Source organism: Chelmon rostratus, chromosome 17 (assembly GCF_017976325.1).
Source record: "Chelmon rostratus isolate fCheRos1 chromosome 17, fCheRos1.pri, whole genome shotgun sequence".
NCBI lineage: Eukaryota > Metazoa > Chordata > Actinopteri > Chaetodontiformes > Chaetodontidae > Chelmon > Chelmon rostratus.
This window is the reverse complement of record NC_055674.1, coordinates 18345086-18360095: the sequence shown is the minus strand read 5'-3', so window position 1 is coordinate 18360095 and position 15010 is coordinate 18345086. Positions and strand designations below refer to the sequence as shown.

General features: G+C 44.1%; 1 protein-coding gene across 2 annotated transcripts in view; it reads right to left on the bottom strand.

Annotated features, from left to right (window-relative positions):
- Window positions 1–1654: 1654 nt before the first annotated feature.
- Window positions 1655–15010, bottom strand: part of smurf2 (SMAD specific E3 ubiquitin protein ligase 2) — a 46370-nt gene continuing 33014 nt past the window's right edge. For both annotated transcript variants that reach the window (XM_041956631.1, XM_041956632.1), the window contains 11 exons: window positions 14308–14392; window positions 13119–13277; window positions 12944–12991; window positions 8875–9076; window positions 7355–7458; window positions 7022–7136; window positions 6072–6250; window positions 5393–5651; window positions 5092–5293; window positions 4043–4118; window positions 1655–3386 (listed from right to left, as the gene is read on the bottom strand). In XM_041956631.1, the coding sequence (XP_041812565.1) occupies window positions 3287–3386; window positions 4043–4118; window positions 5092–5293; window positions 5393–5651; window positions 6072–6250; window positions 7022–7136; window positions 7355–7458; window positions 8875–9076; window positions 12944–12991; window positions 13119–13277; window positions 14308–14392 (1529 nt within the window). In that variant the 3' untranslated portion in view covers window positions 1655–3286. The remainder of the gene's footprint in view (window positions 3387–4042; window positions 4119–5091; window positions 5294–5392; window positions 5652–6071; window positions 6251–7021; window positions 7137–7354; window positions 7459–8874; window positions 9077–12943; window positions 12992–13118; window positions 13278–14307; window positions 14393–15010) is intronic.

Sequence of the window (15010 nt, the reverse complement as noted above, 5' to 3'; positions counted from 1 at the left end):
TGTTGTAATAAGAAAAATAGTGTATTGACGTTCAAAGTGTGTTTTTTTTTAAAGTTATTTAGGTCATAAGCTCAGAGGTGGATCAAAAAAAACCCCCAAAACAACCAACCCTAAAACTAAATGAGAATGAGCTTCCCTGTCTAACTTTTGTTTTTGTATTGTGCGTATCATTGTTGTTGCTGATCTTTCATGTTTATGGAAGTGCACCTGTATTTATATCAGGTACATCCCCATAAAAACAGAAAAGGAACAAGTGTATCACTTCTCCATGGAAGTCGGCAAAATAATGTCAGACAAAGTACACAGTATGTTTATATTTTGCTAGCTGTGACATACTTCTTTCAGCCTTGATCGTGATTACACAGGGAGGCATCAAAATACAAACAACTGTTATCCTGATAAAATCAAATCTTCTGTCCTCTATCTGGTCTGTGTACAAAGACAGTTTTCAAGAGCTCTCTGTAGTATGATGTAGCTGAATGTCTATAAAACAAAAACTGTAGTTCACACCTTTTTTTCTCCAACCGCCCTATTCATTGTTCTACCCCCTTTCCCTGCCCCCCCTCTGAGCCATCTGCCAGACGTTTTAATCCACACTGGTATCAGTGAGTACACAGTGGGTGGGCAGGAACATGTGCCATTTAGATGTAAAGTCTGCATCCCATGGCTGACATTTATTCAGCCATTGTACCAACAAGCCCCTGATAAATTGATTTGCTGTGCCAAAGGACTTATTTAAGCACTCCTCCATTGCAAGCAGCCAAACAATTCAGATCAAAAAGCTTTTTCTATGACATTTGAAACAACCACTCACACAGAAAAAGGACAGGACATATTTTTGTACAAGGCCTTACATTGTTAGACAAAGGCAAGTTTAATTAGAACTAATTACACACAAAAATAAAATACTCTTACAAAATGATAGTGTTAACATACATCAAATTGCATCAGTCAGCTATGAGAGATATAGTCCTGCTAGTGGATCATGCTATTAAAAAAAACAAAACAAAACAAAAAGACAAGAGCGGCATCTCTCGACTCTGACTTGTTGAATTAAAAGTTCAGTTCTTCAGTGAGAGGCAGCTACGGGGCGATGCTGAGCGATGTAGTGTAGGAGCAGACAGTAGGGTGATCAGCTTGTGCACTGGACTTAAAGGCGAATGAACGTCTGTTACAGAAGTCACCATTAAATACACATGGCGACCTCGTTCTGTTTGTGTGCAATTCCTCTTTTCATTTCAAGAAAATCTTCTTCTACTTAAGTTAAAGATAAATTACAGGTTGTTTGATCCACATATATGAACAATATCTTATTACTGTACAAAGCACCATCTGAGGACACTTTTCACTTTGCATACACATTTGTCCACATAAAATAATGAAAATGAACAGTTCATTTTTTTTAAAGTGTATGCAAATGTTAAGAACAGTCCACGGTCATAGATTGCTAGACAGGCAGCATCTTTTGAAAACATTCAAGAATTTCATTTTTTAAATCGTAGAAAACAATCCCCCCTTCCTCTAAATAAAAACATCACTGATGGGACTGTGTAGCAGGCTAAAAGTTCATCTCATTCAGTTCCCTTTCACCCCAAAGCACATGTGGACACATGCAACGATTTCTGTGTTAATGCTCTGCAGTGGGCAAAACTACTTAAATGATGAGACTTTTTTTTTTTTTTTACCCCATAACATTCAGGAAATCCAGACAGATGGTCAGAATTAGCATCCCGTCAGTCGTCAAATCAAAGGACATTACAAAGTACGTGACATCTCCTGAGAATGTGGCTAGGTAGAGCTCTTGATTTCTTGGACATGTTTTGTGGCCACAAACAGGTATAAGCAAGAGTAGTGTATTGTGCACTTTAAGCAGTAGTATGTCAATGAGTAAGGTTGCCAATATAAGACAAACGTTAATGCTATTTAGCACCACATGGCTAGAAGGTAGTAGAGGTCTTTTTCTTTTTTTCCAACAACAACAATGTGGAGGCAGCACAAAATAGATTATGATGGACTTTGGACTCCTCTGAACAGAATACCATTAGAAATTAAAGGTAGGTTTCATGCTAGTGACATTAATATAGCCCAGCTACATATGACGGACTGTTCAAAAAAGATAATAGAAGGGAAACGGCACACCACCACGTGTAGCTCCACGATGAGAACGGTAGAATTTAAAGGGTCCGCTCAATGTTTGCAAAGATTCATTCATTCAAAATGATTATGGCACTCAGAGGACATTGGATTTTTTGCTCTTTAAGACATACCTCACCTTGTACAGTATGAGAGAGGCTATGTCAAGAAATAAACCACAGCATTCTTAAGAGACATTCAGTCAAGCTTAGTTCTGTTTTCACAAATTGTCGTCTATAATTTAATCAGCAACACTTAACATTTAAAAGATGTTATTTTTCTGGAACAATGGAAAGGGGTTTTTGAAATATACCAGCAATAAATTATATATATTATATAGAATTTTATTGTTTCTTTTTCAATTTTCCTTGTTATATAAAAATAACACATTTCAAGCTATTCATTCATTTATTCATTTTCAAACAAAAACTAGCTGTCGAACGTGTGAAATAGGTTTCTGGGAATGCAGCTCTAGTTGTTGGGCAGCGACTCAGGAGCAGAGGTCCCTGCTGCTGTCTTTGGAGAGGGCTGTAAACAGTCAGGCTCGGCCTAATTCAGTCTCTAGTCTTGCCGTCTCATCCGCACACATCCCCGTTTTGCAGCCTTTGCATTGCCGATAGCCCCGGTGTGATCACCGCGAGGCACCAAACAGCCTGAGTCATGCACACTCTTCATCCAAATTTAGTGTTTCCGAGTGGCTGTGGTAGCCTTCGGTGACCCTGTACTGTTAACGTCGTTTTCAGAGTGGACTGACCTTGTGTTCTGCTTGGTAAGATGGAGCATTGCTACATGGAATACAGTCTATTTTTTAAATGCTAAAATGAACTTAGAAAAAAGGGAAGAACCAGCAAATTTAGCAGGCTCCACAAGTTAGTAAAGAGTCTTGAGTTATTAGCAGCTGAAGAGATCCTTTTCAATGATAAAAAAAAGACATAAGGGAGGGCTGGCGGCAGAAACCAGTCAGATGACACGCTCTGGTCTTCTCTGCACAACCTCCCTTAGCTTGGCCACATGTCCCAGGGAAGTATGGGCATCCCTGGGTGAAGCAACTGAGGATGACCCCCGTCTGAGTGGGCTGATTTGTAGGGGGAGGCTCATCACGGCCAAACCATGTTGCTTCTGGTTGTTGCTGAGCTCTGCCTGCATCAGTGACTCACTCTACAGCAAAGCCGCACGTCTCCTCGATGGCAGTGAGCAACTTGTCGTACAGTTTGTCATAATGCTCGTAGGGCGGAATGTCGATCCGATTAAAACTGGGAACACAGGAGGAGAGAGCATTTTTAAAATCGTGTTTTGGAAAATGAAGACAATATCTGCTTATTCGACACGTTCCAAACAAGTCCGGACAGGGGCTACAAAGACTGGGAAAGCTGCGGAATGCTCAAACTAGAACGAAGGCTTCTTGGTTGTTTGCCTCCACCAACCAGTCAAGTTACAGTTTACATCCATGTCTGTCTAGACTCATAATACATGTAGTGAAGACTGAAAGAAAGTAAAAAAAGGTGTATTTTTTGGTGAGATGGAAGTTCTCACTATATTAACATGTATGATTCCAGTGAATAACTTCCAGTGAGAAACATGCTGTCTTCACTTAGAGACTATTTTATAGTACAGGGGACTAATAGAGAGCTTCATCACATGGTGCAACAACAACCACCTGAAGCTCAATATCAGCAGAACCAGCTTGTGGTGGACTGCAATGCTTCAAATATGGATGGTGTAAAATGTGGATGCTTCACACACATCTTCAAGCCGACACCATCATTTTATCCTACGAGACATTTGTGTGAATTTTTTTCCTAATTACTAAGAACTAAAAGCAAGGTTCAACACCACTCTTCCCCTCTGTGTCAAAGAGCGGCATCAAGTCAAACATGTGAAAATGTTACAGTGCTGACAGTTTCCTCACCAGGTGTGGGCTTTGGGAAGGTTGTTGGTGCTGGCATCAATCTGGTGGATGGTAAAGAGTCGTGGGCCGGCAGCACCTGTATAAATACAAAGTTCAAAGTTCAGATTTTTTTTTTCCAGGTTCACATAATCATCGTCAATTTTTTCAAGTTGTGCAGATTCAGATGCTCTAACTAGATTGTTAGTTAAAGGTTTGAAATCTGGCAAAAGAAAAAGAACAAATTAGACACATTCCCATCGACTGGTTTGGAGCGAAGAAGGTGGTGGTGAAGGCTACATTACACAGGGCTGGAATAAACAGAGCAGAAAGAGCAGGGTCACGAACCGGTAACAACTGCCAATAAACCTCAAAGAAAAAAATTCTCAGCAGTGGAAACAGCTTCTTCTTCCTCTTCTCTCGGAGCAAAAACAGTGTTTGGGTGAGGTAAAAATCACCATCAGTTTTTTTTTTCCAATTCTGACATTTCCATCAATCTTTTCTAACGCGATACTTCAAAATGCTCAGAAAAATACTACTACTACTACTGTAAGTCTGAAAGTCTGAGTGTGTTGTTTTGTGTGTTCTGGGCTCTGCTGATCTTCGGACCAAGAAAGGAAAGCCATGTTATATAAGGTGTGTGAAGGCGCTGTCTGCCTGTGGATCACGGTGTGCTCCTCATGCCTGGGTGCTCTGTCTGCCAGGACGGACCCACTGAACCACTGAACTACGCTTAGACTCACGGTTCATCTCAGGTCAGAGAAACCCAGAGACAGAGACACACACACACACACACACCCTAGACTCTGCTGACAGAGCCTGTGAATGTGGATCACGCTGTGTGTGCAACAAAGGAACAGGAACGACTACACTACCACACCTTTATTAGCATTCAGCATTCTGTACCTGTTATTAGAGAGAGCTCACTCTAACAATCCATCTAACAAAGAAAGCAATTCACACTGAAGTTAGGTCAGGAGCACTGTCGTGGGACTGTCCTGCATAAGAATTCCAATGTAAATGAACATGACAAAACATGAAGTACACACAGTTTTCACCCTGGGTGTTACTACCTTGGAGGGCCTTGAAGCCTTGCAGGGGAACCCTGGAAGAGCCGGTGACAAACTGAAGAAGCCGGGCTCTGCGCTCCTCGTCGAAGGACTCCACGGCTTTCCAAAACCACTTCACAATGTTGCTGTCTGGAGTGCAGTGTTTGAGCCGCGTGTTGGACTTCCAGTCGTTGATGTCGATTTTGCCGAGGCCACATACAATCAGCTGCGGGTGGAGGACGGAGGTAGATTCAGCATGTTGAACTGAACGGACGTGGAGTCAAATCAAGTAATATGACACTGAGGTGTGTGCAAACAACAGTACCTCCAGCTCCTTCTCATCGAAAGCCTTCAGCAGGTGTTGGGGGATGACCTCATTGAAGCCCTTCTGCAGAGCCAGGAACTGGGCCTCTATGCCTCGCAGAAAACGCCAGTTGACGTAGAGCCGGACGTACTCTTTCTTGGTGTCCTGAGTAACGGGGATGCTCTTACCGTTGGGCTTCAGCTCGTGCTGGATGATCTCTCCGTAGGCATTGTGTTCGACGCAGAAGGTGTGGTCCAGCACACCTGTGATGTCGTTGTCACTGAGGAGAGAGAAGCATCTGAATTAGCGTTTGAGGGCCTTTGCACACTTACACAAGAGCTTTTCATGCCAATAAGACTGGTGAGCCCCCGTTTTCTTGAATGTGTGCTGATCAGTGAAACAAACAGATGTGATATTAAGATGATACACACATGGTCTGAAAACATGTGCTTAGGGGCCACTGATGTAGGAAACACTCAAAAACCCTGGGGGGCGCTGTCATCAATGTACTCTACTTAGTTTTACTTGTATACTCACAGCACATGTGGATTGTAGACAGGAATGCCTAACATTGTGGGTAATGTGTTGCAATTCCTGATCCACATATCCTATTATAGCTTATATTACATAAGATCTTATATATTATATCTTATGTATTATAGTTTATCCTTATTGACTTGTATAAAAAATGTGTACGTACAGGATCCACACGAGGCTGTTGTGCAGGTCAGGGTCAACAGACTCCATGTCGTCCAGGGTGATCGGTTTACCCAACAGCTGTTTGTAGAAGGGCAGAGTAAAGCCTCCGTCTATGTAGTGGCCATGGAACACCGCCATCCCCATGATGCGGCCCACGAAATGAAAGTATGACAAGTGCTCCTGAGGGGAGACAAAACATCTTGAGTTCCCAAATGAAGAGACAGAAGTGAGTTACCAGCAGAACTGAGCGTTTTAAGTTTGTTTAAACCATCCAAGTCTACAAGATACAGGCAGTAAACAACTGAACAGCACAGTCTCAACACAAAGTGAAACCCTGTAAATGTCTATCCACGTGATCATGCCATTTGGCTGGACCGATGCCAACCCAAACAAACACAGAGAGTCGTGTAGGAGAAGACGAAGTGGCCTAAGGCATCTAAGTGACGGCTCTGACGGTGTCTGAACTTAAGCTCGTGCCTTGTTAGGAGCCTGGCTGGGCAATGTGCATCATCACATGCCATTTAGTCAAGACTTTGATCAGGGTTTTTCAAATTAAATTTATTACTTTTTAAAAGCTCTCTATATCACATTTTCTTTCCTGGAAACATAATTAATCAATTCATGTGACAAGGCAGAAATTGGATGGATTGATTAACCCATAAAATAATATCAGATTAAGTTTTTTGTTAAAATTTACATTGGAGAGAATGAGCTTTGCAGCTACTGTAGCTAACAGTAACAGTGCTTGCTACAGGTCTAATGGTGCTGAATGAAACACCATAGAAAAGGATCGAACAGCCGCCTGCATCCAATCCACTGTCTTTTCTTGAACATCTCATGACAGCCCACAAACACACAGCAAATTCAAGATGAACTGAATTCAGGGCTCTTAAGATTCTTATGGTCACAGTGGGTACAATTTGAATTACTGGTGTGTTGTGAGAGACTCACGGGGTTGACAGCAGAGTCGGGGTTTATCTGCAGTGTGTAAATGTCATCACGGGAATACTGGAACAGGCCATAGTATGGGTTCAGCATCTCATGGGACAGCAGATAGAGCCACTCCCTGCACGCAGGTCAGGAGACAGAGGGGGAGAAAAAAGACAGAGATACCAGTCACATCCCAGCTCAGAGCATACAAACTTACACTGATGAAGAAATTACTCCACCAAAGCAGACAAAACAATGAGTTGTGTGCTTCAGCTCCTCCACTAGGAGGCAGACTGCAGTGCAAAAAGTCTCAGTCTGTGTGTATCACACTCTTGTTTTGCTACAGCTTCTTACCTGGCAACTCCCCCATAATCGAGCCCCTCCTCTCCTCTGAACTTCACCATTAGCCTTTTCCACAGGTCCTTCGGCCTCATCTTCATCACCTGTCGATACGATTCCTGCAACGCGGGTGCAAACAAAACACATGTGTCCCGTCACAGACAGTAACACCATCGGTAAGAGAGCTGTTTACAGCATTTGCTCGCTGCTGATGCAGAACCATCTGCTTCTATGTGGCCTCAGCAGACAAAGAGTTAATGAGAAGCCATTTATCAGTTTGCAATATCCATGTGAGGGGCCCTGTCTCTGGGGAAACTGAAAAACTAATCACATGTGACCACTTAGGGACTCTCAAAGCTCCTTGCCTTGCGTTATGTTAAACGTGGTAAGTGCTGAGCCAAAGGCTGAGACTAAAGGGACTGAAGTTCAGAGCTAGAAAAAGAAAAGTATTGCCCTGAGCAAACATTTGCTGTTCGGTAGCAGTGCTGTAAAAAATGAGATGCAGTGTGGCGTTACAGCACTCATTTCCAACTGCTTCTCTGTTGCGAGGCTGAGATCTCTCCACCTCAATCAGTGTTCATCCCACGTGCAGACGGCTCACAGCGTCAGGGGGAGGGTTCATTTAAAGTGGATTAGGGGCAGTTATAATAAACACAGCCATAAGACTATAATAACGCAGCCAGGTTCCAGTGCCCTCCAGACACAGCAGACAACGGAGAGGTGCTGTGGGAGGAATGGGAATGCCTTATCTACACCGAAAAGTACACATAAAGACAGGCCTGACAGCCCACCAGCTAACACTTGCCTGTTCAGTCGTAATGTAATGCTTCAGCTGGTCTGGAGACGCTATGCAGCTATGTCTTAACCTCAAGACGCCCCCACCCACCCCCCCCAACCCGGCCCTTTCTCTCACATTGAGATCAGCCAACAAAAATGTCTTCGTTCAGATTAACAGACGCGGCTGTTCCAGCACATTCCAGTGCATATTTTATGAGGGTCACGCAGTCTGTTGCAGGTGTTGTTGCTCTGATGAAGGCCCCGCACCTCCTAGATGCACAAAAAGAAACTCCCCAGCTGAGAAAATCCTCATCTCAAACAACAGCCTGCTTTAGATTTTAAACAGACTAACTTCACATGTCAAAGATAAGCGGGTGTGTGAGAGAAATCATTCTCACAGCCAAAATGCTACGGGCAATGACCTTTATGGGAGTAGACAAGACGAAAGTCGAAAAAAAACTTAAGTTAACAAGAGTTTGGTGCGTCTATAAATATCTCATACAATTACAAGCAGCTCTGCAGGTACAAAAATAATGAGATATTGTGCTGTTTTGAGTCTCTTGGGTTGTGCAATGGAGCAATTCCATTATTTCGATGTTTTTCTGCCATTTTGTTCTGCATTGTAATTTGCTTCACGCATGCTCTGTTGTTGACAACTGAATTTCCCTCTGGGTTACATTATGTACCCATTTCTGAGTATCTTTAATAACTTCAGATGATATGATGACATGACTGAGCTTGTTTCTTTCCATCCTCACCTCAAAGATCTCCTCACGGGACACCTCGATGCGGCAGTGGCCAGCCTGAGGCTGCTGCTGGGACAGTTCCTGGCGGAGGATTTTGAGCTTCTGAACAAGGTCTCTCTTGTACTTGGGCACAGTGAGGCACTCTGCCTCCTCTGGGAGCTGACCGGGGGACACCAGAGCCTGCTGGGCCTGATCCTTCAGCTGGTTCTGACGACTGGAGGGCAGACGGCAGGGAGACGGAGAGAAGGGTGGCATGGGAAAGAGTCATCAAGACACATAGGGACAAGATGAAAGACACAAATTGTGAGTCCTAGATGTACCAATACCAAACACAAACAAGCTTGCTTGTGAGAAAAAAAAAATAAGCAAACACTTGCACAAAAACAACAAGAGGAACGCCAAGAAACTCAAAATACAGCTTTCTGAGAGTGAAAGTTCTTTCTGTGTCCTTTGCTGACTGCAGAGTATGAGGAGTAAACACACTGAGGTCATCTGGGAAGAACATCAAGTCAAACAGCTGCCTCAGCCTCTCACAGACAGACAGACAGACAGACAGACAGACATAGGTGGAGGAGGGATTAGTGGAGGTTAAGACGTCTCCCTCACTCACTGCCCTTCACACACACACCCCACCTGGCAGAGGCCTGGTGGTCTCACACAGAGACGGCTGAACTAAAATAAGGCTTTCTACGGGGGAGCAGCAGAATTTAACTGAGGTAAAGAAAGTTCTGCAAATAGATTCTCTGCTGCTTTTGACTCATCACGTACACTTGAGGTAATGTGGGGCCATCAAGGCCGCCTTGCAGAGGCTTACTGGTACACTTTACAAGTTCATAGGTTTGTCTAAACACTGTCTGTGTTTTGTGCTCAGCAGGTAGTGGTGGAACTGGATCTAGTAATCTAGATTATAGCCACTTAAAATGGATTTAATTGTAGATGGCGGATTCCAATGTATTGCAAATAATAATAGTAGACAGACACTTGTAAAAACTAGTGTACATGAACAAGAGAGGTGAAAGAGCATGTTTTGTTTGTCCATTTTTGTGTTTTGTTTGTGCATTTTTAAGGCCTTGTGTAGCAGGGCCTGAAATTTTTAACCAAAACCTTTTCACTGCTTCTGCAGTTGCTGTTCTCTGCCTTTTATTATGTTCTCGTTTATTATATTCTCTCAACGCTTCTGTCTTCTCACTCTGTTGGAGACTCATTGGAGACACAAAATGCGCTAAAAAAGAAAAAGAATTTCAAGGAAACGGAATTTGATGACACATTTCAAATACAGTGACAAAAAAAGTGGTTAACCGCAGTATCAACAGTGCGGCTGTGAACATCATCTGTGGTTAATGATGGCAGAGGTCTCTGAGAATACAACTTTTGATCAAGGCGCTGTGTTTGGGAAGACGGCCTCAGAGGGTGGCACAGTAGGGAGGGACACACACACACACATACACACACACAAAATCAAAAGAGCCTTTATGGGGCCGGCACTAAAGGATTATTTGCACAATGGCCTTTTGCACTCCAGTGGGGGGTAGCAGGCATGCTCGGCCCTGAGCAGGGTCATAAACACCAGACTCTAGAGCTGAGCACAGAGGGTGGTGGAAGGATACACATGTCAGACCGTGTGCATGCAGTATGGATATGTTGGCTGTAACATTTAAAGTGATGCCAAGGTTACAATAAACATTTTCACACAGGTAATTTGATCTAACCGACAGTTTTCATGGGCGCTAACAAATACAGGAGAAGCTTTAACTGTCAGTTCACTTCAAGCATACCGTTGTCAGAAGTCAAAACTTCTACTTTCACGTATCCGCCCTATGGCTCCTCTACCACAATGACAAACTTCTCTGTGACTGAGTGACCGAGTTTGGTTTCTAGTGTCGATGCAGCAGAATCCAGTTTGGCTTTTCGATCACTTCCTGCTATACAGAAAGCCACAGGGCCCCATAGGACACTGGAGACCTCCTCACGAATCCCTTTATTTCCTGCAGACTAGACTCAGAGGGAGGGAAGGCAGGGGAGGGGAAGCCACTGTCGCGACAGCACCCGAAGTCAGCAGACGACTCAGAGGGTAGAAGAGAAGGGAGGAGAGAGGAGGCATGGAGCATCTCTTCCTGCACTTTGACCGATAAATCAAACATTTCTGCTTCGTCTCTGTTGCTCTTTCTCTCATGGTTGCAGGCAAACAAGTTCTCTCTTCTCCTTCCAACTCCTCACTGATGAGCAAGACTCTGGTGCGTGTTACCTGTCGTCATAATAAAAAGCAATGTTTTGGCCAAACGACAAATCACGAGCATCTGGGAAATGATGCAGTTATTTCTATACAGAGGGCAGCCATGGAGACAGGTCTTAAAACCAGACGAGGATTAAGTTACCTATTGAACTGTGACCTCAACCAGTCAGGCGGACTTGAATTCAGCAGGAGATTGTAACATCATAGGGGAAATACAACCAAAACCACGGTCTGCATGCCCAGGCAGTGTCTTCAGCAAATAAAAAAGGCAATTAAGCTCTAATTTGGACTGAAATATATATACATGTATACACACACAGACACATTTTTGTGGGATGACGGCACATGCAGGGTGAAAATTTCTAAAATCCCTGACTTGATAAAAGGCAGATGTCTTGATGGAAATTCATGACGACTGATATCTTTTCCAGAGTTTTGTCACAAGCAGGAAAGTCACTTCAAAGTCTATCCACAGTGATAGAGCAGCTTCAGTTCGGACAGAAACTGTACCGAAAAAGTAATATATCACCTATTACAGGGTTAATGTAATACGAATGGATTGCTGTTGGCTCAGGTTAAACCTCAGTCAAGCAGTCATTTATGAAGAAGTTATTTCACAAAGCTCAGGCCAAGGTCTGTGTGCCTTTGAATAAGCAGGAGATGTATGGCACTCTGCAGCCCTAATCAAATACTCTATATTTACATTTCACTTAATATAAAAACCACATAACAAAAACATGCAAATGTACTTAATGACAACTGCCTGACACTGATACACTAATAGCTGTTCTGTGTATAAAATGATTCCTATAAAACTGCATAAAAAACATGGCCACTTCCCAGCCTTGTTGTGAACTAATCATGCCGCCAGAAACCAAACACTATAGAAACTTTACACATGAGATTTTCACACATCTGGGCATAGTCACGGTCTTGACGAAATTCCTACATTAAAAACAAACGTGGCATGCCAGGCTACATTTTTATAAGACTTTTCAGAGGGCCACAGATGGGGGTGGGTGGGGGGTGGGGTGGGAGCATAGAAAATTCAAAATCCCAAACACGTTCTTTGATCCATCAGAACAGGAAAAAAAAAAGAAAAAAGAAACCTGATCTCTCCATCGACGCATTCCGTCTCTCTCTGCACGGAGAAGGAATGAGATCAGGCAGAGGAGGCCCACCAAGGCACCCATACTCTGCTCCACCTTTGTGGAGCAAGGGCCTATGGGTAATTCTGCGGCTATCACTGTGTAGTATGTGTTTGAACAGCTGCGAAGGGGAAGAGGTTCTCAACACGTGTATCTATGCACGCAGGCATGTATCAAGCATGGAAGCATGAACCCAACACACATGAACCAACACAGATGGACACACTCGCACTCACACACAGTTCATTCATTGACTTGGGCATCAAATTTATGCTCCGTTTCCTGGACGTAAGACGCTCCTCAGCCACAGACACAGCAGCCTCGGTTTCCACTCAGCTATCTGATGTCTGGCCAAAGCCAGCTTTGTGACGGATTGTGTGCTAAAACGCCTTTATGATCAAAACCTCTGCAGGCCTGAGGAATTTGAATTTTTGTGTGGAAAGAAAGACTGTGGGGGAGTGCACCATGTACGCATTTCTTTGTGTGTGTGTGTGTGTGCACACGTGCAAACGTCTGCTCAGCAGAAGGGCCACTGAACCGCTACAGGTGGTGAACACACCTTGGCACAGGATCCCACAGTAAAACACAGACTGAGGGGAGGCGAAGTGAGCAAGTCTGTGAACGTCTGGGGGAGTGTGTGCTTGTGCGTGTTCTTGTCTGTGTGCAAGTGAGGACAACTGGCACGAAGCCCAAACCTTACCTGACATTCTGACTTTCGATGCCTCCTCGAGAACCATTGGGACTTGGACTACAGATGCAAAACAAAGACAAAATGAAGACAGAAAATCAATCTCTCTGATTTTATACTCACTGTCTTTTTTATGTGCCATCTCATTTCTTTTGCTATTACATTTTTCTGGCTCAAAGTTACTCACTTTAGGACTAGGTGCAGGTTGGCGGAGAGGCGTGGGTCTGTGAACTGCGTGGTTCGGTTGTTGTGGTCGACAAAGTAAACCCTACCGGTGGCAGTGTTCCGTATCTCCCATCCAGGAGGTAGAGGACCCAGTTCCTCACAGTTCACATTACTCAGATCTCTGAAATGCAACAGACGTGCATGCAACACACAAAGTAAGTAGGGTGGGATGAGGGAAAGGAGAGGCGAAGCACACACACACACACACACACATTAAATTCTAGGTATAAAACATACCAAAGCACTGACTAACTGGACTCAGGCGGACAGCAAGATTCCGAGATGTCTGAGAAATCACTTTTATTCTATTTTTCTTCTTCCTCCCATCTAAATTATTTACTGCTGCCCTGCAACCCCTTTCAGCTGGACTCCATGGAGACAAAAAGGTTCAGAAATTACAGCAGGCTCTCTACGCTGGCGCTGACTTGTCTGTTTTGCAGGATTAAAGCCAAAAGGGGCCAGAGCCTCACGAGCGATGAGAGCTTGGCAGCTGAGCCATCTGCTAATGTTGGAGCTGTCTGAGGAGCACCCAGTGAGGTGTGGCGTGACCAATGGCCTCCTATCAAGAGCGATAAAAATATCATCTATCACTCACATGCTGATAGAATGCAAGTGAGCAGAGGCAAGGTATTATAACATCAGTCATGTTTTATTGATAGTGTCTGGAGTGCACTGAAGCCCGTCTTTGCACAAGCAGATCTGTGTGCGTTCCTTTTGGAATATGGTAATCAATAGCACACACGTGCCAGACAGAGTTTTGCCAAAGAGCCTCTGGTATGGCCGATTGAGACCTGTGTGCTGTTGGCCATGTGTCTCACAGCGAGGCAGCTCGTGCCAGAGGCCCGAATCACTGTCCAAGCCCCGTGACATGGGTCTTCTCACAGCATGTTAGACTCATAATTAGCTCCAGGCTTAGGGCAAACTACAAGGGAACCAGGACTAAGAGACTGCCATGACACAAGCTATGGGTAATATTAGTTATGCCAGTGACGGTTGGTTCAGGAAGGCCGTAAAGTATCACAAAGAAGGATACCAGATTAAAGCATCTGTGGACAGCCCAGTCTCTCGTCGATGCATTACATCATTCTTGTGTTTTAAATGTTTTACAGTATATGTGTGGACAGAAAAGTGCTGTTTTGTGGCAGACGTACCTTGGCACTCTGGGATCATGCCACGTGCTGACACCTGTCTGAGTGTGGAGAAAGTACACTTGGCCTTGCTGCGTGGTCCTCTGCTCTGTAGGGAGACATAAAAAACGGGATTAATCCAAGCAAGATTTGGAGGTTCTTGGTCAAAACAATGATGTGAATCAATTAAAAAGGAGGAACCAGACAATGATTGCCTCTACCTTGCCATCAAGTGTGTGTCAAATGTTTAAAATATACAGTAAATGAAACTGAGTTCAATTCATGTGCCACATGCAGACAGACTGTGCGTATAATCTGTCTGCGTAAGAGAGAGATCACACAGATGGAGATAAAAGGACTGCCGGAGTCAGCGGAGATCCCAAAAGGCAGCCAGGGAGAGGTGGAGGAGGGGGAGGTGAGAGACAGGGTGAAGCACATTGGAGAGGAAAGGAGAGGAGAGATGGGGCTGTCTGACGTTCGAGTTGGTGAGCTCATTCATCAGAGCCTGACAGAGATATTTCCATGGTGTGGCCTCCCTTCGGACCTACCGCCCTGCTTTAACATGCATGTACACGTAACCTTCTGAACACACGCCTGCCTGACGAGCGCATGATGTACGTTTGACGCACTGGGTGCCATTTTTCAGGTAGTGCACCATCAGAGCATAGCATGAGAGAATCAGAGGTGCTCAATGGTTTTATAGCCTAAGAATTAAGAGAGTAAGGAC